Below are 24,195 nucleotides of genomic sequence, written 5' to 3'. Positions count from 1 at the left end.
TAATGTGGTATAAAAAGTTCTTGCAATTAGAAAGGCTTAGTGTGTAAGAGAACTTTCCATTTTGTTTTCTTGGTTGTATCGTTAGCTAAATTTGAAATGGGTTTATTATTTACCTCCCCTTCCCTCTAATCCCCCACCAAACCATAGATTTGAAAGGTGACCCCATAAATTCCATTAGGGCCAAAAACGGCTAGAAAAGGGCTGTTTGTTAATCTAAGGATTAAGAAATTGTCCAATTGTGAATTGACACGTATACAAAAGTATGGCATTCTTGTCTCCTCCAAATGTCTTCTTAACGGTTCTATTTTAGTGGCGAACGGCTAAAACGGCTAAATTTAGACGTTTACGATGGCTAACATTAAAGTTTGGGTCCAAAATAGTGACATCTTGTTCCATTTTTTATTTCAAAAAATCAAGCATGAAGATACGAAATCCTCTTTTCAGGCCTCGAAAACAACGCTATTAATGACAAAACACCAAATTTTTTCAGACGTCTACTTTCCACCTTCCCTTCATTTTGGCATATGGTTTATTCTCCTTTCTTTGCACTTTCAAAAGATTCACTATTCAAAAGATTCACTATTCAAAAGATTTACTATTTTTCTCTTATCTGTGAGCTTTTATGGCGTCCTCACGTCGTCCTTCTCATAATATAACTTCTTGTGATTTTCATAACACGAGAGAAGATGGTGTTTGGAAACCCATGTCTTTCCGTGTGAATGATTGGGTAACAATGCTTCCCTCTTGCAAAGGTGTCCACAGGGTGAAAAGAACCAAGCGAAATGAAGTGAAATCCCATTGGAAAGGTCGTGTTCTTGCATTCAAAGTGACCGACAATGGCTGGCTTGCAAAAGTTCAACATGTCTACATGGCCAAAGACATGGTGTTAAACTTGGATGAACATCCAATTCTCCATTCTTACTGTAATTCAACAAACCTTTATCTATTTGATACAACACAATATTTCTCTTTCTGATATATTTGTTGTTTGTTTCATTTCAGTTATCTTTCCGTCAACAGCTGTGGAGTGGCAGCCTGTTGAGAGCTTAAGTGGCACATTCAATGCAATTCACAAGGGGATTGCAGATGTCATGTACGCAGACAAACCACCTTCATTTTACAAATCAGTGGATTTATTTGTGTATTTTGCAGAATACAGGGTTCCATCGAGAGAAGGTGTTCATGGAGAATTATATGACATACCTATTCCCACAATAATGTCACTAGAATGGGAAGTTCCTGATCCAAATACCATAATAAGCTTCAAATCCAAAATCAAAGATGATATTCTTAAAGCAATGTCTCCTGGAAGGATTTCAAGAAGGATTAAACTTCAATGGTTCTTGCCTATACATGTCTTTGTGGCATGTTTCAAAACAATGGAATTGGAGAGGACAAGAACGATGTGGCTTAATAGAAGACTATCTCTGACTGATCTGGACACTGTACTTGGAGAAGGATGGAGTACCAAGGAAAATTTTTATATGGGGGACAATATCAGTTGTAGAGTAAGCCCAAATTCTTTGTTCATCTCATACCAACTGTGTCGCCAATCCCTAGTTTTGGGCTATGACTATAGGAGATGGAAAAGCAAGCTTGGTAGTTGGGTCCCTTTGGATTCTGAAGAGAATTGTCCAGAGTTTGAATTTAACATCATAGTCCATCCATTCATAGATCCTAGGAAACTCATAGTAACATCAAACTGGCGACTACAACATGTTAGAGAGTCGCTTGAGTTTCTGGACGAAATATCACCTGAATATAGATTCAAAGTAGATGATATTGTTGTCCGTACAAGGATGGAGAGTGTAACTTCATGCATCACATGTCTCCCCCCAAAAAAAGTTGTATTTGAGCCACTTGCAAGGGCAAGTTTGTATAGTTGAAAAGGATTTCTCCAATAATGTAATCAATATATTCTGCTAGATTTCGTCTTGACTTCTTCACAAAATTGGTTAACAAATTGTTCGCGACACAAAACAAGGTTTAACAGTTGAATATCAAATTATTGCTACTGAATTTAAGTACAGAAAATTGTCCCAAAGAGGGTGTGTTCATATGGACAAAATGAACAAAACAAAATCCAATATGTGGAATCACTCTACAAAATCAACTTTCCTTTTGGCATGAGATGACCCTGCATCTTTAGAGAATCTTTCTCTCTTCTGTTTGCTTCGATCAAATTTTGCTGATTGAGGTTCAAGTTCTGGAGTTTTCAGCACTTGAGGTGTTGGAGAGGAAGACTTTAGAGTGAATTCCCCTCTAATGGTGGTAAGTTGGGCTCCTCTCTGAGACCTTCACGTGTTGGCGAGGGAGATTTGGCAGTGCGGTCTGGTTTTGGAGAAGGTTCTTTGGAGGTTGGCCTTGGAGACTTGGCAGTCTTCTTGGGGAACATGAACAAGAAATTTAATGGAGAGCCAACATTTGCCCTCTTACTACCTTTGTTGGACAAACGACGCTTCTGAATTTTAAATTTCACTGGTGAGTGAAAAGGAAGACCTTTAGTAGCACTCCTCTCTTTGACAGGGGTCTTCTCTTTGATAGGTGTCTTCTCTTGAGCTGGAGAAGAGCTCTTCTCTTTGGTAGGAGGACTAGGGATTTTCTCTTTGATAGGTGTCTTCCCTTGAGCTGGTGAAGAGCTCATCCCTTTGGCAGGAGGGCTAGGGGTCTTCTCTTTAGCAAGTGGGCTAGGGCTCTTCTCTTTAGCAGGAGGGGTAGGGATCTTCTCTGTAGCCTGAGGGATCTTTCCTTTAGAATGGCTCTTCTCTTTAGAATGGCTCTTTCTCCCCTTGGAAGATCTGCTCTTAGTAGGGCTCTTCTTTCTCTTCTTCTTCTCTTTGGCAGAGGTCTTTTCCTTCTGGAATGAGTCATCCTTGTCTTTGCTTTCCTTCTTCTCCCTTTTCCTTTTCTTTGAAGTTGTATCCTTGGCTCCTTTATTAGGTGGAAAGGGAGAATCAGGATCATATGGATTGATGGATCTGCTCAAAACCATGGACACTGCCTTCTCCCTTACCCAACTTACCCAAGAATCTGGATACTCATGCAACTAAGACAAAAGAAAATAAGAAAGTAAGAAAACAGGTCACTAAATGTATTCACTAAATCAATCAATGGTTTTCATTCATGAACTTACAGGAAGTGTTGTCATTCTAAATCTTGACTCAAGAAATCTCCAAGCATTAGCAAGAACCATCCATCCACAAGATGTTGAGTCTTTCTGCAAGGGAACTTCCTGATTGAAGTACTTAAAATCTTCAAGTTTGTAGTCTACATAGGTAGAAGCTAGAAAACTCAAGATAAGTTTGGCAGCACTGCAAACATAAAATTTAAATTTTGAGGGTCAACCAAATAATTGAAATCATGCAAGAAATTTGAGGGTCAACCCATGGAAAAGTTGATTCTTACATTTTACTTCTCCCATGGATGGATGCCAAAGAGTTCATAAAGATCACATCTCTATCCAATAGATTGATGATAATAAGACTCCAATGGCCTCTGTGATAATATGAATACTGAAATTAGTTATGAATACTATCATGTCTATAATAGGCAAAAGGTAATTGAGTATGAGTCTTACACTTCAACATAAGGGTACACAATGTAATTGCAGGTAAGCATATCAAAGTTTCTGAGAAAACTTGAAAGATCCCCTTGCCTATTGAAAAGGCACTGTGTAACAAGGGGATCAAGAATTGTCACTTGCACAGCCATTGATTCATGAAGATCCCTCATAAGACATCTGGAGACACAAACAAAACATGTCAACAAAATATGGAGTCTGAGAAATTCATCAAGAAAACAAAAGCAAATCCACACAAACCTCAGACAGATGAAGAGGACTGTGTCAGATATCTCAATATTAGGATTCACAAGCATGCTTGTGTCCTCAGGGGCAATGTCACAATACACCTCATCCTCTCCAGGCATGGACACATCTACTATCATTTGACCTGTCACATTCTGATAAAGCTCTGAATTGGATGAATGGAGAATTTCAGCTTGCTGAGAAAGAATGGCATCCTCTGAAATCTTCTCCTGCTCTCTCTCTTTTTCAACTTCTTCTTTGATATCCTGAGCTTTTCTTGTATCATAAGGATGAGAAATATCTTCAATAACAACAGATTGCTTGGGTTGCCTTGCTGGAGGGATATTAAGAATTTCAAAAGCTCTCATATCTTGACTTGGAATAGGCTCCAAAGCTTTGTCAAACTTATATCTAAGTCTGGACACAAGCACAAAATCTTTGCTCATAAGAGTGATCCTATGAGCAAATGCAGCAGCAATGTAGCCATCATTCATAAAGTCGATTAAAAAATCTTCAGCACAGCCTCTTGAAGACACATGAGGGCCTGGGTCTCCCATCGAACTTTCTGAAGATTTGTGTTTCTCATTTTGCCAACTAACCTTTCTGATATGTCCCTGACAACCCGAGTAAATGGCAGTCGAGGGATGAGAAGACTTGTAGATTTCTGTGCTGCTCTTATCTCTCTTAAGAACCTCACCTGATAATTCAATCTCTTTCTTGCTGTCGCCCTCGCACGAGGCTTTGGAAGAGGCTTTTCTTGTTTGGAAGGTCCTGGCTTGTCTTCAGCTTTTCCAGTCTCCAATGGTGGGTAGACTTTCCTTGCAGTCTGCTTTGTCCTTGCCATTGAAGCTTAAAAAAAGAGACCAGATGAAGCGATTTGTACAATAGGACAAAGAAATGAGGTAGCCCGAACGAAGCGATAGAGCGAATCCAAAGATAATGGAAAGTGATAATCGCTTGATTCGGGCAGGAAATAAAAAATGTAGAAAACCCGAACGAAGCGAAGAGGAGAATCCAAGAATCTCGGATGAGTGTAATCGCTTAATTCGGGCAGGAAATAAAGAAAACTAGAAGCCCCGAACGAAGCGATGAGGAAAATCCAAGGACTTCGGATGAGCGTAATCGCTTGATTCGGGCAGGGAATTGCGAAATCACTTGATATGGGAAAAGTAGGTTTGGGATATAAAAGGTAGCCTGCTTTCGCTTGATACAGTGTCGGAGAAAAATATGAATATTTTCAACAAAATTAACTTTTTATACCTCCGATATGTCGTACAAAGTACCGTTGGGAACACGTGTTATGTAATCATTATTGCCACGTGGCATAAACGGTCACTATTTAATGTGTTTTAATCACGCAACATATATTTTTCAAAACTCACATTCAATTTTTTTCCCCAGTTTTGGACCACTTATTTGCATCAAATCAAGCTGTGCACCGTATTCTCTTCCTAGCCCTATTTTGCAAAACTCAAAATTTATTTCGAGACCTTGGAATTGTCAAAGCCCGCACCAAGCGATAGAGGCATTCCAATTTTTTTAGACCTTTCATTTTCGCTTCGTTCTGGCTCATCAGATTTTTTCAGGCATTTTTCTCAAATATCTCAGAGTAAAGGTGTTGCGGGTCGACATGAACTTGTTGAAGAAAGCCCAAGTGAGAAACTCTTGAATGCTATTTTGCAAGATGGTCATGATATGAAGATATACGTTGATGCAGTGGAGATTTTCAATCCAAGGTTTTCTCTTTCAGATGTTTTGTTGAAGCTAAAGGACATTCTTGAAGATGAGTACAAGCAATTTGAAATGTCAATTCAAGCTCATTGTTTTCGTATCGGAGACCATGATTTTTATCACCTTACAGATTTTACACAGGCATCTGTGGAGAAGGCCAAAGTAACAAAGAGGTTCAGTAGATTTTCAAATAGAACCTCTTTCACAGGCCCTTCATTTATTTCTTGTCCAATCCATAAAAAGCATTGCAACCTTGTCCCCAAGGATGTCTCCTTTCTTTTCTTCCTATTTTTGAAAGCAGAAATACAGGATAAAGAGCAACAACCAGAAATTGATGCAGAGAATGAGGAAGAAAACTTAAATGTCACCACAGTATCAAAGTTAGAGAAATGTGAGATTTTAGAAGTGGAAGAAATTGATGTTCAAGCTGAGGAGAGAGAGTGCCAATCTTGATGTTGCAGAATTTAGGGCTTCCACTATTACTGAAGAGCCCTCAGAGGAAGCAAGCATATCTGAATCCTCTGTTACTCTTCCAAACCTTCCTTTCTTCTATATCAATGAGAAAGATTTTATTCCTCTTTCCTATCTTCAATGTCTCTTCAATATCAGAGAAGACTACTGTATTGCAGCAATTTCAGAAGCTTGTGAAGTGGCCAAAGACTTTATTGATACAGAAGTAGAGCCAAAGGAAGAGTTTTTGGCACTTGATTTGCAAACATCTGACAACTCATTTATCCCTGCTAATGATGCACTTGCCTTGTGCCTTAAAAAAATGGAAGAGGGGAAACCTTCCTTGAGTGATGAGGATTTTGAGAACAGGCTTATTGAGTTGGGTATTGAGTCTTTTGGCAGAGATTTCAAGCTTCAGGCAGATTCTGATAAAGTGGAAAGGGTTGGCTCATGCAACTTGATGAAAGACAAAGTAGTCATTGAGGATGAGTTGCAGAAGGTAGCTTCCATTTAATCTTTTGTTAAATGTTATTGTGATTGTAATTTTTTTTAATTGAGGTTTTTGTCTTGCAGATTGAATTGCTTGATAAGGATGATTTTCTGGGAAGAGCTAGAGGCAGCAGAGTGAAATCTACAGAAACTAGGTCAAGAAGGCCTTCATCTGCTCTCATGCACTACTTGCCTACATTGGATAAGGCTGTGTTCTGTGCATTCCACATGAACTTCTCTGAAGATGCTGAGTTGCCAATATTTGCCTTGAAGGTGTTGTCAAGGTTCATGGGATATACTCCCCTTCAAATAAATGCTAACAAGGTTTTGCTTCTGGAGAGAGCTGCTGCTCTTAGAATCTTTGGATATGCTGCAGGTTTCAATGCCTCAAGAGCAGGATACTTTCTTTGCTACTCTAGCTATGCAGCTGCAGCTGAGGTGTCAAATATCAATCTTCTTGGAGGTTATAGAAGGAGAAAATTTTTGAGATACAGAGGTGACATGCCAAGTAGTCCCAAGAGAATCAAATACTAATGTACACAATATTTTGCAAGGACTGATTTTATTTCAGTAAATATTTTGTTAGAGGTACAAATGTGTTAGTAATCATTAGTCTCTTTCTTGAGGTGTTGGTGTAGTTTCAGATTGCTGGGTCTTTGATCTCATCCTTTGTAATTGCCTCCTGTAGAACCAATTGAATAATTCGTTTAGTGCATTGCTTCTTCTTTGTCCACCTCCTCCTCTTCGGGTACATCTAAAAAAGGAAGTTCTCGCTTGATAATGAGACTTTTCCATTCCTTGTGTATTCCATGTTGCAAGTGGTCCTTCTGTAGCAAAATATGGTCCATGCAAGTAAAGAATATGCTACAAAGACAATTTTTGTTAGTACATTTAAGAAAGTACAAGTAATAAGTCTGGACACACCAATTTATAACTGTTTTGATAAGTCTGAACACTCACCAAGTAATAAGTTATGTCTTTTTCTCCCCAGGCATCTATGATAGCTTTGATCAAAAGCTTTATTGCTTTTTTGAAATCATCTGCATAAGTATTTGAACCAACTTGTTGTCTAAGGACTTTGAAAAAATTGTCGAGTTTTTTCCAAACTTCCATACGTTTGTTGGCTACATCTGGTCTACTTTTGACATTTGTGGTGATGACACATAGCTGTTTCCAACAGTTCCACATTGCGTTGACTTGTTTGGTGTCATGGTTGCTCAAAAATCTTCTCGCTTTTGCTCCTCCCATTGAAACATCTTGCAGAACATCACCTGTACCTCCAGAAAGAACAGGATCTTTTTTAAGATGCACTTCCCCACCATGAAAACCCATTTGAGAGAGCAAGGCTTCGCACTTTTCTATGCACTCATCTGCAAGTTTAGTCGGCTTAATAGAATATGCATAGTCCAGATGAAGTCTGAGCAATTTGTCCAAGATTCTTATCTCTGCATGCAATGTACATATATGCACATTTTTCAAATGTATTGGTAGAATTGGATCCCATATTTTAAGAGAAGTTGGATAATCGACGACATTCACATTATTTCTGGATGGTGGTTTTCCAATCTCATTTTCTGCAAGCCATTCTCTTGTCCCTGTGCTTGCCATGCAATACAGACATGGATATTTGGTATTTGCTCCTCCACATACACCAAACATACACTTCAACGCCTTGAGGTCGGCACTCAAATGCCATTCCACAATGAAATCACCTATGTCGTCAACATGAAGGTGTTCACCTGTATTTTGGCTCTGAATAACTGAAGGAATGTCTGTTTGTGAGAAGAGCCACTTTAATGTTTCATGACTCTCTACTGGTACCTGAGCTGATCCAATCCACCATAGCTCCATTTCTGATTGAGTTTTGTGGTATGGAGAATCAAGCTTACCTTGACTATAGTCCAATGCTTTATTCATTAGGGATATAGATATTCTTTCCATTTTTTGACATTTTTGGATTTGAGCTTCATCTAATTTTAAAACAAATACAAGTTTTCCTTCACAATCTATTTCCCTTATGTTGTAATATCTCACCATAAAAGATTGGACTTTTCTAATGTTCATCCAAATATTATTATAAACGTTGTATTCAAAAGATGATTTTTTTTTTGTCTCTCATATGGCATTGTTCCCTCAATATGGAAATACTCTCCGAAATGTTTAGAAATTTCCTGATTTAACAGAGTTCTGTATTTTCCAACATTGTGAGGTCTAGGCAACCCAAAAGCTTTGATTTTGTAATACTTAAGGACCCTGAACCAGGTTTTAGAGATGGCTCTGTATCCCTTTCTACTCACTCCCACTGTGTCACAAACTTCTTGCATTTGGGAAGGCTGGACTAATAAGTCCATATCTTTTAAAAGATGTTGAAAGACCAGTTTTTTTTTAGTTTGATTTTCAGGAAGTTCTAAAAGTTTAAGGATATCCGACCTATTCATAAGCTCATTCAAAAATCTTACCCTTTCCTGAGCATTAGACATGTCAAATCCTAGAAGGTTAGTAACATGATCTCTTACAAGTTTTAACCTTTTTTTTCTTTGTCCAGATCTCTCTGTTAAGTTAACTACATCCCGCATTCGTTTTACTCGTGCTCTTAATCCTATTGGAGTTTCTTTTAAGGTTTTCAATTGATCATTTTCTTGTTTCAAAGACACTATTTTGTTTTCAAGTTCTATAATTTTTGTTGCATTCAAAGATGAAGTATTTTGAAGATATGCAGTATATTCTGCATAATTAATATGTGATTGAGATAGTCTTGAACTATAACCAAGTAAGCCATCCTCCCCATCACCAACAAATCTAATCAAATCATGTGGTGTGTGAAAAGAAGGATACCTTCCTGTTTTGGGATCCGGTGGATATAGACTTCCATCTGTCCATAGGTCAATATGCTTCTTTCCTTCGTTGCGAAGATGTTGAGCTTCATTTGCACATGAAAGGGATCTTTGGTAGGCACTCCGTGTAGTTGCATACTCTTGGTTGAGCTTGATATTCAAATGAAACTTACGATTAGATGTATCACTCATTACTAACAGAGCTAAAAATATAAGCAGAGCTATTAGAACATGAGAGACACAGAAAAATGAGAATGAGATATAGCTTGTGAAATTTTCAGAGAAGCAGAGGAGTGAAATTTTTTTGGAGAATGGATAAGAGCGCATTTGGAGAGAATGGTCTTTTTGCCACGTAGTCACTAAAAGAGGACAAATTTCGAGACGAGCCATTAAAGAGTAGCATGAAAACGATATATTTTTTTAGATTTTAAAATATGCACTTAGATACGTATTCAATCAGATAGATACGCTTTAAATATCCAAAACGGCTAAATTTGGAGCCGTTTTGATCGTCAACATTCTACTAATTAGCAAGTTAGCGAAATTCCTTACACAGCCCATTTTGAGACGTTTTTGGCTGATGTTCTAGATAGACTTGTAATTCTTAGCAAAGTATTTTAGCACACCTTTGTAGATGTGACCTCTATTGTTGGAATCATTAAGAGTAAGATAAATGCACCAAAGTCATATTTTTTTGTGGATCTTATAATTGATGTGAATGCATGTAATGAAGATCGACATGAGTTTTTCCTTATTCTAGAGTACGGGCCTCCTGATGGTGGCTAACTTCATGCTCTACAAGCTTCCATTCGAGGGTCTATGTATAGGAGCATTCATATCCACAAGAAGCAGGATGGGTTTGATTTTCTTAATTGTATGTCATTTGGAACATCTTTTGTTGAATTAGTAATAGCTAACTTGAAAGATCGTTTTTCTGATAATAGCATCTTATCTTGCTTTAAGACATTGGCACCTTATAGTTTTCCTCCTAGTAAAGAGGTCTTTCAACAATTTGGGAATCGTAAAATTTTCATGCTTGCATCATTTTATGGGGTTAGAAAAAAGAATTGGGCAGGAGAGGAATTGGATTTTATAGTTCGAGATTTTGAGACAAAAAAGGAGTATCAAACCTTTAAGTTTCAAGTTCCGAAGGAGTGGAAAGAATGGAGCCTTAGAGATAATTGGGTTCCTACAGCTGGAAGAAATGAAACAGTGAGAGAGAAATATCCTATGCTTTTAAGACTAGTTGGAAAGAATGGAGCCTTAGAGATACTTGGGTTGCTACTGGAGGAAATGAAGAAATATCCTATGATTTTAAGACTAGCTGGAATAACATTGCTCCAATGCTATAGTATATCTTGTTGTTGAGAGAGGTTTTAATATATAGAATCTCATAAAGACCAAGCTTCAAAATGTACTCAATACCAGAGTTGTAGTCTTTGATGAGAATATCTATTGAGGGTCCCTATTCATTCAAGGATTTTGATTTTGCAAATGTAATAGATTTGTGGAAACGTGGAGCAAAAACAAGCGGACATCTTTATGGTGAAGGTGTTAGGTGGGCTTCACTATATGCACGATACTCAATTATTTTTCCATGCTATTTTATACAGCGTTTTGATTGTTTATTCTTTATTTGTAGGTCTTCGATTGGGTGAACAAATCTTGGAGGCTTTTTATCCCTTCACTCTACTTTTGTTCCTTGTTTTTTGGAAGTAGCTTTGTACATTTATTTTTGCATGTGTGTGTGTGTGTGTGTTTGCATGCACATGAATGTGTTTGTATTTGTGTATTTGTGTGAATGTGTATATGTGGCTGTGAGGAAGCATTAATGTGTATAAGTGTGAGTGAGTGATTTTAATGACTTTGTTTTTTTTGTGAGCATTGGTTTTGAATGTGTGTGTGTGTGGGGGGGCTTTTGACATGTGTGTGTAGTCCATTTAATTAGTTATTTCACTTAATTGTGGCCAATGATGATAATGTCCTTTAACTCTTCTCTAATGAGAGTTAGGATTGGGTAGGTTCTTGTAATATATCAATCTCTATGATTTTGACTTCTATCTCTTGTTTGTTCTCTCTCTCTCTCTCTCTCTCTCTCTCTCTCTCTCTCTCTCTCTCTCTCTCTCTCTCTCTCTCTTATAGTATATTAAGCTCATGCTTTTAACTCCTCTGTCTCTCTCTCTCTCTCTCTCTCTCATATCTTTTTGTCATTTTTCTAGTCTCTTTGATTTTTTAGTCCATTTGTATATTTTTTCTTTTCTAGATATGGTGGGTGTGGTGTTAACACTCTTTGTTTTTCTTACTTTTGAGCTTGTAAATAAAAACCCTCTACCATGTGTGAGGCCAAAATAAACTAATAATCTTCATTGTTTGCAAGGTTCATTGATGTTTTCTATAGTCCACACTTCAATTTAGTTGCCTATTTTTTGTAGTATTATGTGTCAACATGCATTGGTCTCGCATTGGACTCTTGGAGGTATTCTCAATGGCTACAAATTGAAAAAGCGGGACGAAATTTGAGTTGGTCTTGACTGTGAGTGGTTATTTCATACAAATAGCTATGTTTGGCAACATAGTAAAAGAGGATTAGTTTTAGATTTGTGTTTTTTAAATGGTTTTTGGTTAACTAAGAGCTTCTCTTTTAAAAACCGAAATGATTGTTGTTTTGGCTTTTAAAAACCAGCGTACTTAACATGGCACCATTTAAAAACCAGCCTGTAATAGAAATCCCAGCTTGAATTAGTAGGGGGGTTTTTCACTTGCTTAAAAAATCATTTTTCGTGAGCACTTTTATGTTGTTTGTTGATTTGCACAATGCTTAAGGGTTGCTTTCATCCTGCATTTTTGTGTATATTTGTGTATCTTAATTTTTTATATATATGTATATCTCATTGTCAAGGTAGCCTAGCATGCCTGGTTTCACCATTGATTGCTTGATCTTATTGATACAATAAGCGCATTCCTTTTCCTGGTATTGGATCATGCGACAGACTTCAAGGACAGCCTCTTGCATTAACTTTTGTAAGATTCCTCTCTCTTGCTTTTGAGGTATAAAGGTGTAAGAACCTTCTCTTCTATTCTTTATACCTCTAGCTTTTGAGGTATAAAGGTATAAGAACCTCCCCTTCTATTCTTGTAATTATTTCCCTCTCTGAAATAGAAGAAAGATCTTGTTTTACCCTATTTTGGCTTAGAGAGAGAAAATATCTAGAGAGAGATAATCCAATATTAAGATATCTCTAGCTAGTACCTTAATGGCTTATCATGGTGGTGGGTAACCTTCTTCCTTTTGAGTACAAAAAAGTGATGTATGTGCAAATAAGGCCATGTTGTAATAGCAATAATGCTATGCCAATAACAATGATGCAGGCATCTCAAGAAGATGGATAAAGAAGTGTAGGACAATTTCATAAGGTCTTGGGAGAAAAGCTAACGATTTTTGTCAAATGCCTATAACAATGATACATGCATGTGCCTTGATGACTTGTCATCATGGGTATTTTGTGCCCACAACAATGATGCATGTTCCTCAACAGAGATGGATATAGAAGTGTGGGACAACTTTGATAAAGTATTTGGAGAAAAGGTAAAATTTCTAAGATTTTTTTTAAAACGTGTATAGAAATGATACATGCATATACCTTGATGGCTTATCATGGGGTAACCTTCTTACTTTTGAGTACAAAGTAATGTATGTGAAAATAAAATCCATGTAAAAATAGCAATAATGTTGTGTCTACAACAATGACGCATCAAAGATATACAATGAAATGTGGGACAACTTTGATAAAGTCTTCCTATGAGAAAGAAATTCCAAACTCGTGTTAGTCATAATAACACTTTTGTTTCCTATTTTATAACTAGTTAGCATTGGCTATAACATAGAAGATAATGATGCCATATTAATTTCTTACGTAAAACCTAAATATACTGGAAAATGAGAAACCCAACATTAAAGAAGAGGTGGCATTTTGATACCCACAAGAGATGGAAAAAGTGTCACTAAAACTTTCATGATGTCTAGCCTTCGGCTTCAAGCTTGTTGTTGAAGGTAAAACATCTTTAATAGAATAAAACTTACATTGGTTGAATACTATTTAAGATATTGCTGCATGTCATTACTATGAAAAGGACACCCCTTTGAAGTTGCCCCAACCCTTAGGACTGGCCAGCTGCATGTCTTTACTACCAAAAGGACACCCCTTTAAATTTGTGCAGGACTGAGTTCCCGACTCTTGGCCAACTTGATAAAGAAGTGTGGGGGACAACTTGATAAAGTCTTTGGAGAAAAGGTAATTTTTCTAAGATTTTTGTAAAATGTGTATGGCAATGATACATGCATGTATCTTAAAGGCTTATCATGGGTAACCTTCTTACTTTTGAGTACAAAGTAATGTATGTGAAAATAAAATCCATGTAAAAATAGCAATAATGTTGTTCCCACAACAATGATGCATCAAAGATCGACAATGAAATGTGGGACAACTTTGATAAAGTCTTTAGAGAAAAGATTAAGATTTTTGCTAAGCGATAATTCCTTCCTATGAGAAAGAAAATTCAAAACTCGTGTTGGTCACAACAACACTTTTGTTTCTTATTTTCTAGCTAATTAGCATCGGCTATAAGATAGAAGATGATGATGCCATATTAATTTCTATGTAGAACCTAAATATATTAGAAAATAAGAAATCCAACATTAAAGAAAAGGTGGCATTTTGATATCCACGAGAGATGGCCAAAGTGCCACTTAAACTTTCATGAAGTCTAGCCTTCCGCTTCAAATTGAAGGCCTACTTGTTGTTGAGGGTAACACATCTTTAATAGAACAAAACTTACATTGGTTGAATATCATTTAGTATATTATTGCATGTTGTTACTACGAAATGGACACCCCACCCCTTCTTTAAAGTTGCAGCAACCCTCGACTGGCAAGCTGCATGTCTTAACTACGAAAAAGACACCCCACCCCTTCTTTAAAGTTGTGCAGCTGAGTCCGACTGTTGGCCAACAAGAAGCTAAGCAATGTAAGCTTTCAGTGGCTCTATGTTCTTGGTTGGGCCTAGTTATTCTTTCTCTTATTTTTATTACATAAGGGTCCGGTATACCCTTCTTACAAACGCACACAAACACACACACTAGTCATTCTTTCTCAGATCGGTCTAATGAGTTTTTGTCTCTTGAGCCTTTAAATCGTATGAGACGCCTCTCATACGAGCGTGCTCGTTCTCAGAAACGAACGTTCTCGTTCTCGTCTCTAAAAACAAAAACAAAAAGAGGCGTCTCACTCTTGAGCCTTTAAATCGTATGAGAGGCCTGAGACGCCTCTCGGTATACTACTATCTGAGTAATTCTCACGTACGTCTGTTTTATTATATCTTGCATGTGGTGATCTGATCTTCGTCGACTTGCTTGGTTTGCAGATTTGAAACAGGCGCTTCCGCGTGCAATTCTCTCTCTCTCTCTCTCTCTCTCTCTCTCTCTCTCTCTCTCAACCCCCGAAATGGACAAGCTCTCCGTGAAATGCTACCTGGGAAGGTGGATCTGCGCGGCATAACGATTGCCACGGTTGAGTGCTCGTTCTCTTGGAGTACGCACCCCGACAGCCAGCTCTTGAAGGAGATCGTGGACTCCTTGCAAACGGGAGAGGGTCGTATGCGGCCGACGTCTTGTGCAAGCCGGATGTCATCCTGCTAGCCAGCTGCAAGTTCACGGCCTAGCTCTTACTGATCGTGATCAACTTGTTGTAGCAGAGGATGGGGATGGTGTTGATGAGGTCACCTTGCATGTACTCCTTCTTGAACGAGTAGAGGTCGTCGACCCAATAGACGTGAAAGACGGTGCCGTCTTTCCAGCTGCGGATTAGAGGGTGGTTGACCGTCTCTTCGTCGAACTCCGCTCCTTGAGCGTACTCCATCCCCAAGTCGGTAGTACTGAAGCCGCCGGAATCTGCCCGTATGCGCTTGTACGACTCCACGTCATGAAGGCCTCCGGCGTGGCGCAACGAACTCCTTTCTAGAAGGAGCACATGCAAGGCGACCTCATCGGATCACGATCAGTAACGCCCCATCAGCAGCTCACTCTCCTCCTCCCTCTGCTTCAGAGCTGATGCAGGAGGCCGTCCCTGAAGTCCGCCGCATGATCGAGGACCAGTAAAAGGAATGTGCTCGTTGTATCAACGAGATCCAGCAGTCGAGGGTACTCATGGCCAAACCAGGGATGCTAGGATACCTTGACAACGTTGGGTTCTGGATGGCAGGCAACCTCCATTGGAGCCTTGTTACTGCACGATACGATGGATAGAAACACTAAGCACCCACGATATGGTCGCTAGGAACACTAAGCACCCATGATGCCAAATAAAATTGTCTTGTAATAATAACCAATAAGAAAACCATGGGCTTTCATAATATATGGCGGAATTGATTGATGCCAAATAAAATTGTCTTGTAATAATAACCAATAAGAAAACCATGGGCTTTCATAATATATGGCGGAATTGATTGATCTTGCAGTTTACTAATGTGGTATAAAAAGTTCTTGCAATTAGAAAGGCTTAGTGTGTAAGAGAACTTTCCATTTTGTTTTCTTGGTTGTATCGTTAGCTAAATTTGAAATGGGTTTATTATTTACCTCCCCTCCCCTCTAATCCCCCACCAAACCATAGATTTGAAAGGTGACCCCATAAATTCATTTGAAGGATAGAATTTTAGCCAACTTTTTATTCCAATTAGGAAGGCTTTCCAAGATCTAGCCTATAAACGGTTAAAAATTCACATCATTAAGGGTGACCCCATTATTATATTTAAGGATAGAATTTTAACCAACTTTACGTGAGAAGTGAAATACCTCTGGAAGGGTTGGCAAGGCATCAATTTTGAGGCTTGGGCTCCCACCACCACCACCTAGGTAACAAGACAAAAGCATTAAAAACTAGTTTCTTTGGTATTTAGACATAATTGTGAGCTAGTGGATGAATGCCTTATAATATAAATTTAACACATACGACTTTGTGATCCCAACACAGAGGTCAAGAATAGAAGAAAGAAAGAATGTGGTGATACATGTCTTACCATTCATCCCTTAAGGGTAAAATAATAAATTAACACCGAATGAGAGATGGCAAAAACACATCATGTTAAGAACTAAAGTTTCTCATGTACACTGACTATACGAGATGCACATACACAAAAAAAGTAGGATACACAAATACATACAAAAATGCAGGATGAAAGAAGCCCTTAAGCATTATTGCATAATTATCAAGACGTGTACAACATGACTCTTCATATGGTTGTGACCTTTGAATATACAATTTTTTTAATTGATAAACAATATACGTCTCTTTTATTTAATAGTATACACTCTTGCAAGCTAACAATGTGATTAGCATGGGGAGACCATACCAACAAATAATGGGAAAGCAGAATATTTCGGGTGTTTGGTTTTGTGATTGTATCAATAATCTTTAGCATTAGGAACTCAATGGAGTCTTCTTGGGCCCTTTAATTTGGACGTTTAGTGAAATGCTTAAAATGCTAATCCATCTTTGACCAAGCCTAGAGGCCTAGTCCTAAAAGCATATATTTGATTTTTCACAAAAACAAAAAAAAGTAAAAAAAAGGAGATATTCCTAGATCTGGCCACCTAGGTGACTTTAAGTAATCATAGCCTGCAGCAACCTTTTCGAACTCCAAACATTCCAAAAATTCGTCACTTTCTTTCCCCCTTTTTTGTGTGTACACCAGATCTCTTTCTCTCTCTAAATCTTCTCTCTAAAACGCCCTGCACTCCTTCTCCATGGAAAAAAGCGTCTTTCTCTACTCCAAAAGCCATAGCTAACAGATCTGTACTCCTAAATGAGCCTTCTCTCTCCAAACCCACAGTAGTAGCCATGGCTTGCAGGGAAGAAGCTTACCATGAGCATTCTCTCTACAGTACTTGGTCCTCTCTCCATAGCTAGCAGGTCTGTACTCCTAAATGAGCCTTCTCTCTCCAAACCCACAATAGTAGCCATGGCTTGCAAGGAAGAAGCTTACCAAGAGCATTCTTTCTACAATACTTGGTTCTCTCTCCAAACCCACAGTAGTAGCACAGAAGAACCTTTTCATGAAGTATTCTCTCTCTATATTGCTTAGCAGCCATAGCTTGCACTAAAGAAGCTTCCCATGATGCATTGTCTCCTTTGCATTTTCGTCTCACCATTGCCAACCCTCTCTATGTTTCTTTGGCTCCCTTTCTGGCTTCTTTCTCTATCCACAATGCAGCTCTAGAGAAGCAACCCTCATCTCCATTCTTCCCATTATTTTTTGATACCATATCCTGCTCCTTCCACTCCTATTCAACCCAAGCTTACAAGCCTACTTTCTTGTAGATGGCACTACAAGACATCACCAATAAGCCTTCTAAGATCCGCCTTCAGGTTGATTTGGAGACAGAATATGCAACCCTACGCAGTAGGCATGTTGCACCCAATATTTCATACGATCAGCTTCGAATGCAAGGAGCAAAGGCCATTGATCTTTGGATTGATGGAAATCTTTATCCACCAGATCCAATATCTGGTGGCCCTCCACCATTCAAAAGCATTACAAGTTTTCTTATGTTTGTTGGTGATGGTTTCAATGGGCTTCTTGGCTATTGTAGGAGATTACACATGTTGTGGCTAGATGAGGCAGCTGAAAAGAGGCAAACACAATTTGCCTTCGACCAGCTTCAAGCGGCATCGACTAAGCAGATCAATAGTTTGATGTAGAGGATTAAAGAGCTCTCAGAGGAGCTTGAGGTGCAGAAGAATAATCTAGCGGATCGTGTGCGCACAATAAATCAATTTACCGATAATTATGTTCGTCTTCAACACTCCACTCGTAATCTTCGGCGTCGTGTTCACCATTTCACTCACCTTCCCATGGGATATCACGCAAGGCAAAGAAAACGTAAAGCTGTTGGGTTGCTTTCTAAGACAGCAAGCGCATGCAAGAGGCGTAAACAAACAACCAGGTAAAAATTTTTGTAGGAATTATAGCAGCTTTGAGAAGCAATTAATGAATAAAGCATCTCTCATGGTTGACCATTGTGATTATAGGGCTTGTGCAACAGCTATACTAGGATGTAACAACGCTGAGGACAATGTTAATGCCTCCCTTCTTCAGCATGTCCTTCAGGAGAAGGATATTATGGAAATGATAACAGGTTCTGGTAATGATAAGCTGCGGGAGACCCTTCGTCAACATTTCTTGAAGGAAATCAAAGAAATTGTCACCCCCAAAGAGATGCTTGATATATGTGACTCAGCAGGTATTAGCCAGAAAGGTTATAGAGCAATGTACAGGTCAATCACTTTAGGGTTGCGAGCAAAGGGAGTTATGCAATCCTTGCTTCCAACACTTTATAGCTTGCAGATGGCAAAGAAGTGTGCTAATGGTGATATTGCATCCATGTTCGAGGGTGGGTACAAGTGGGTGGAGGATATTATGCCAATGCCAACAATCAAACCCTTCACTACAAGACAATGCTGCCATACACGCGATAAATTACGAACGCGTGTATGGTCGCGCTTGTATTTGAATAGAATCGGGCGCGTGTATTTTAGCATTTAAGTTCGCGTGTATATTTGCATTTATCAACGCGTGTATAAACGCGTTTATATACACGCAGTAATACACGCATCTATACACGATAATATTCACGGGGTAATACTCGCTATTATACACGGATAAATACACGCTACTATACACGGATTAATACACGCATGGCAGAGAAAAACTGAAGAAAAACTGAATTCCTTTACAAAATTAAAAACTATTTTCCTTAAACCATCTCATAGTACATTACAGTATACATCATTACACAATCCCACTACATGCATTTACAACAATGAAATATATTCAAAAATAAATCATGCATATGAGATGATAGAAATGTCATCAATTTAGAACATACAGTGACGGATTGGTTAGGGTTCGATCTCATCTTCAATAAGATCCATCCTTGCCAAACGATCAACATCAATATCCATTTGATCAATTGGTAAGGCTACGATTAAATTTATTCCACTATCGATATTCTGTACTCCATTGATAATGGTATCGATGTCCTGATCATCCTCATCAACATCACCATCATCCTCAATGGTAGGGTCATTCTCATGATCATGAGAAATGGCATGCTCATCCTCATTATCATGATCATCTCTTATTTCTTGATCATCGATCACAACATCTTCAATGGCATGTTGGACATCATCTTCATTGCGGCTTGTTACATCCTCCATATGCTCCATATCAGTGAATGTATTATACATCACTTTGGAACGTGGTGCAATAGGGATGACGTACCACCATTTGATGTCATGCACCATTGGTAGATAGATAACCTACTCAAATACACACAGTACAGTAATTAATTAGCATATCAAAAGTCAAGGGGTACGCGAGCTTAGATATATATGTACATGAAACACATTAGTAAAAAAATGCATACCTGCTCACATTGTTGTGGCAATACGAGCCTATCTTTCTTTGTTTGCCAGAACTTTGTAGAGTCAATAGTTACATATCCACTTGCATGGCGTTTTATCGTTGCATCAGGCCCTTTTTCCACCACGTTCATTTGCCATTTGACATCCAAAACATACACAAAGAAGCGACGAAAGTCAAGCCTAAATATGTCTTGGATTATGCCACAATAATCATCCATTTTTCCATTAGCTCCCTCAAAGCTACTAATGACACCGCAATCTTGTGTATTTCTCTTTTCATCAATTCTTTGTGCTCGAAAATGCTTGCCTTCACACCATATAGCATTGAACATAGTGCACTGGACCAAAATAGAAGCAATATTTGTGTAAGCAATGTGAATAAATATTAAAAGCAAATCACTTACAACTAATGCAAAACATTAGTTCTATGTACCTTTGACATGCATCCTCGTGCATACTCCCATTCTTCCGCCGTGATATGCAGCCCCTCATCGCTCTCTGCTCTCTCCATTTCCTCATGCAACCAATCAACATGGATATCATTCGGAAGTGTTGCTAGATGCTTAGGGTACGCCTTCCGAGAGCCATGTTGCCTCCGAAAGAGAGCTCTTTCTGCTTGCCTTTTTGTCTTTGCATCCTCATATCTTGTAACCCATCTGCTCATCACATCACTATTAAGGATACAAGTGAAATTGAGATCATCAATCAATGTTCTGTCAATTACTTTACTCTGTCCTTTTCCTTGAGGCACAATAGAGGTCATCCTCAAGTCCTCTTCATTGCTCCATAGTCGTGGCAAAGAGCTGTCCACCTGACTAAGAAATTCTGAAATATATACAAGAGACTCTTGTATCAACCAACCCTCGGCCATGCTTCCTTCAGGCCTTGCACTTTGCCTCACAAAGTCTTTTAAGGTCTTCATGAAGCGCTCTAGGAAGAACATCCAACGTGCATGCACAGTACCACATAAAGCAATTTCGTCCACTAAATGCACAATGAGATGTAGTTGACTTGTGAGAATGGTTCGCGAAAAAGTCTCCTCTACCAAACAAACCACCTCCACTGCCATAACACGCGCATCATCCAACGTGGCTGGATCAATTGCTTTGGAACTAACATATCTGAAAAATAAATAAATAGTACGTTATACCTCATGCACGTTCATTTTGCAAGGTATAATGAAGGGTGATCTGAGCATGGGTTTTACATACCTCACAAGCTCGCCCATCTTATAAATACATTTTTTCAAACTCTTATTTGCACAATGGTCGATGCTAGTAGGTAGTATGAACTGGGCACATAAGAGCACATTTATGGTTTATGGCATTACAAAATTTAATTTCAACGTACGTACAAGACTTGGAAAACACTTACTTGAAGCATCTTGTGCCAATTGTGGGACTTCAACCCATATAGTTGCTCAAAGCCTCTTTTCTTAGTGGTTGTAAAGGCTCCCTTCAATGATCTCATGCATCCAGTGGGAGTACGCAAAGTGGTGATGGCCTGCTTTACCTGCTTCTCCTCTTTCTTTGATATAATCCATGGTGCAGGCGGAAGACGAACGTGCCCACCCACCTCTCGTGGCCAAGCTTGACGCATACGTCCTGCGACCCGCAAGTCCTCACGTACGCTAACATTGTCTCGTTTACCAGTAATATGTTCCCAAATACCAGATCCCACATTCTTGAAGATGTGCATGGGATCAAGAAGATGGTTGATCTTAAGATGGGTCCAATATGGCAGCCGGAAAAAAATGGAGTACCTGCACAAGGGATTGCTCTATGTGACCTTTAATCCAATTAGAGACTATACAAAACAAGATTGAAAAAACATCACTATACCTGTTCATGCCATTTGGAGGAAGAATAGTTGTAGACTCCCAAATACGCTTCCAATCTTTTGCACGAAGTGTTTGTGGAGGAATGTTACTCTTACTAGCAACATATTTAGGATGATCTGAGGGGAGAAATCGATGATGATTATCGAATATAGTCTTACACAAACCATCAGCATACTCATGTACTAACGAAGGGCCACAAACAGGACATGCATGTTTACCCGATGTTTTCAAACCTGTTAAAATATAAATAAAAGTTAGAATAATAAAGTCAAACCGTCTAATTAATATATATAGCCAATAGTAATAGAGTAGGGAGGTGATTAGAATTCTTACCAGAACAATCGCTGTATCCTGGAAAGTCATGCATTGTCCACATCAACACTGCTTTTAAGTCGAAGTGTCGAGAGGAGGGAGGCCTACTAATGTCCACCACCGCAACACCTCTCCATAGTTCCTCCAACTCATCAATCAGTGGTTCAAGATAAACATCCATATGCTTGACTTTATGTTTCCCTGGAATTAGAAGGGATAACATAAGATGTCCCTTCTTGATCGCCATTGATGGTGGAAGGTTGTAATTCACCAACACAACTGGCCACACGCTGTATGCGGTGCTTTTGAAACCAAATGGATTCACTCCATCCATACCCAGGCCAAGTCTCAAGTTTCTGGGCTCTGTTTTAAAGCTGGGCCACTCATCTTCAATATGCTTCCAAGCAGGAGTGTCTGCGGGAATTCTCCACATGCCATCATCCGATCGATGTGAGGAATGCCATGACATGAGCTCTGCTATGGATTTGCACTTGAACATGTGTTTGATGCGAGGAATTATAGGAAAGTGTCGCAAGACTTTACGAGGTATATCAAAACTCTTCATATCTGTTCTGTACCTTGCTTCACCACCACAAGTGGGACAATGTAGAGCCTCCTTATGCGTCCCACGAAAGAGAATGCAATCATTGACGCATGCATGTATTTTATCATAATCCAGTCCTCCAAGAGATGTCACATAGCGCCTCACTATGTCTCTTGAGGTGGGTAGTCTATTTTCCTTTGGAAGCATGTTTGATAATAGCCTGCATCCAATATCATCAATTATAATTAGTCTTAAATCCTAAACCTTAAACCACTAATTCAAATTTGTAAGTTAGAATGCTTACTTCAACAATGCGTCAAGACTTGCATTGCTCCATCCATAAACTGTTTGTATATTAAGTAGTTCAAGTGAAGCACGTAAAACTGAGAATGTGCACCCTTCAAACACCGGTGTCGATGAAGCCTTATAAAGATGCTCTTGTTCCATATCATCGTCGTCCATACCTTTGGGATCATCCTTAAAAAGATTCCGCACCATATCATCAAGCACCTCCTCTTCCACAACTTCGTGGGGTGCAGGGCTATTGTCATCCCTTTTCCACTCATCTCTGACAATAGATCCCGAAGCTCCAGCATCATCTCGTCGACGCTTTACGTGCTCTCGTCGCGCGTAGGGTACCATGTTAGGGTGTGGTACTGCATCCTGCTTCAATTTATCAAATTATATGTTACAACTCTATTAATTTAATTTGAATACCATGAGTCATTTGAATACCATCAATTTACATCTACTCACCTCTAAACCTGTTTGATTCCATTCTCCATACATGGAGATGTGATTCAAGGTAATTCGACGTGCTCGTACAATGCATCCTTGACATCGATTACACATACATTTGATCCGTTGTCCCAACCACACATCGCGATTACGATGACGCATTGTCTCATCTTCCCCAGAACTGCTTGAAGAGGTTGATGACATCCTGTGTACAAATCAGAAAACACAAAATCATTATATGTTTTTAATGAAAGCACAAAAATCACGTGTATTGACGCGGCTATTTCCTAAAAATTGCGTGTATTAACGCGGCTACTTCCTAAAAATCGCGTGTATTAACGCGGGTAATTTCTGCAAAACGCGTGTATAAACGCAGCTAAAATATCATACACGCGAATATACACGCGTTTATAAACGCGAGTATAAACGCGACGGTATGTTTAAACTAAAAATAGCCCGCCTTCCCCAAATATAGATTTTGAACTAAGAAATCGACTCTGCATGCGTTTTTGCCTGTTTTCGCCTCTTCCAACAACAAGGAGAGAGCAGAGAAAGGAGCACACACACGGGAGAAGGAGGGACAGAGAAGGAGCAGAGAAGACTCACTTTTTCAGAGGTGAGTCACTTTGTCCTGTGCCTTGTCTCTTTCGTCAGATTTGTTTATTTTGCTCTTTGCTCTTTGGGTTTGTCCTTTTGCACACGATTGGGTTACTGCATCCTGACAGGGGCGACAATGGTTGGTCCTTTTATAAGGACACTCTGTCTTTGTCGGGGGTCGGTCTTTTCGAAAAAAAAAATTTCGCAAGTCGCGTGTAGAAGCGCGTGTAACCTGTCTGCAGAGTTTGTTCACGCGGATATACACGCGTTTCTGGACGGGTGTATACGCACGTTTTTTGACGGGTGTATACACGCGTTTTTTGATGGGTGTATACACGCGTTTCTGCACGAGACTGCGGCGTTTCAGATTTCATGATT

General features: G+C 39.0%; 1 protein-coding gene across 1 annotated transcript; it reads right to left on the bottom strand.

The window, feature by feature from the left end:
- Positions 1–15,022: 15,022 nt before the first annotated feature.
- LOC147636823 (uncharacterized) lies at positions 15,023–23,131 on the bottom strand. The gene is made up of 6 exons (XM_086800976.1): positions 22,787–23,131; positions 22,517–22,702; positions 20,471–20,907; positions 16,156–16,211; positions 15,370–15,430; positions 15,023–15,321 (listed from the first exon to the last, which is right to left on the bottom strand). The coding sequence occupies exons 1-6, from the start codon at positions 23,122–23,124 to the stop codon at positions 15,023–15,025; spliced, it is 1,377 nt and encodes a 458-aa protein (XP_086657102.1). The 5' UTR covers positions 23,125–23,131.
- Positions 23,132–24,195: the final 1,064 nt, after the last annotated feature.

The sequence above is a fragment of the Cibotium barometz genome, chromosome 7 (assembly GCF_041138505.1).
Source record: "Cibotium barometz isolate CiBa-2024 chromosome 7, ASM4113850v1, whole genome shotgun sequence".
Lineage (NCBI taxonomy): Eukaryota > Viridiplantae > Streptophyta > Polypodiopsida > Cyatheales > Cibotiaceae > Cibotium > Cibotium barometz.
Note: the sequence above shows the minus strand (reverse complement) of the source record. Positions and strands in the feature narration are given on the sequence as shown.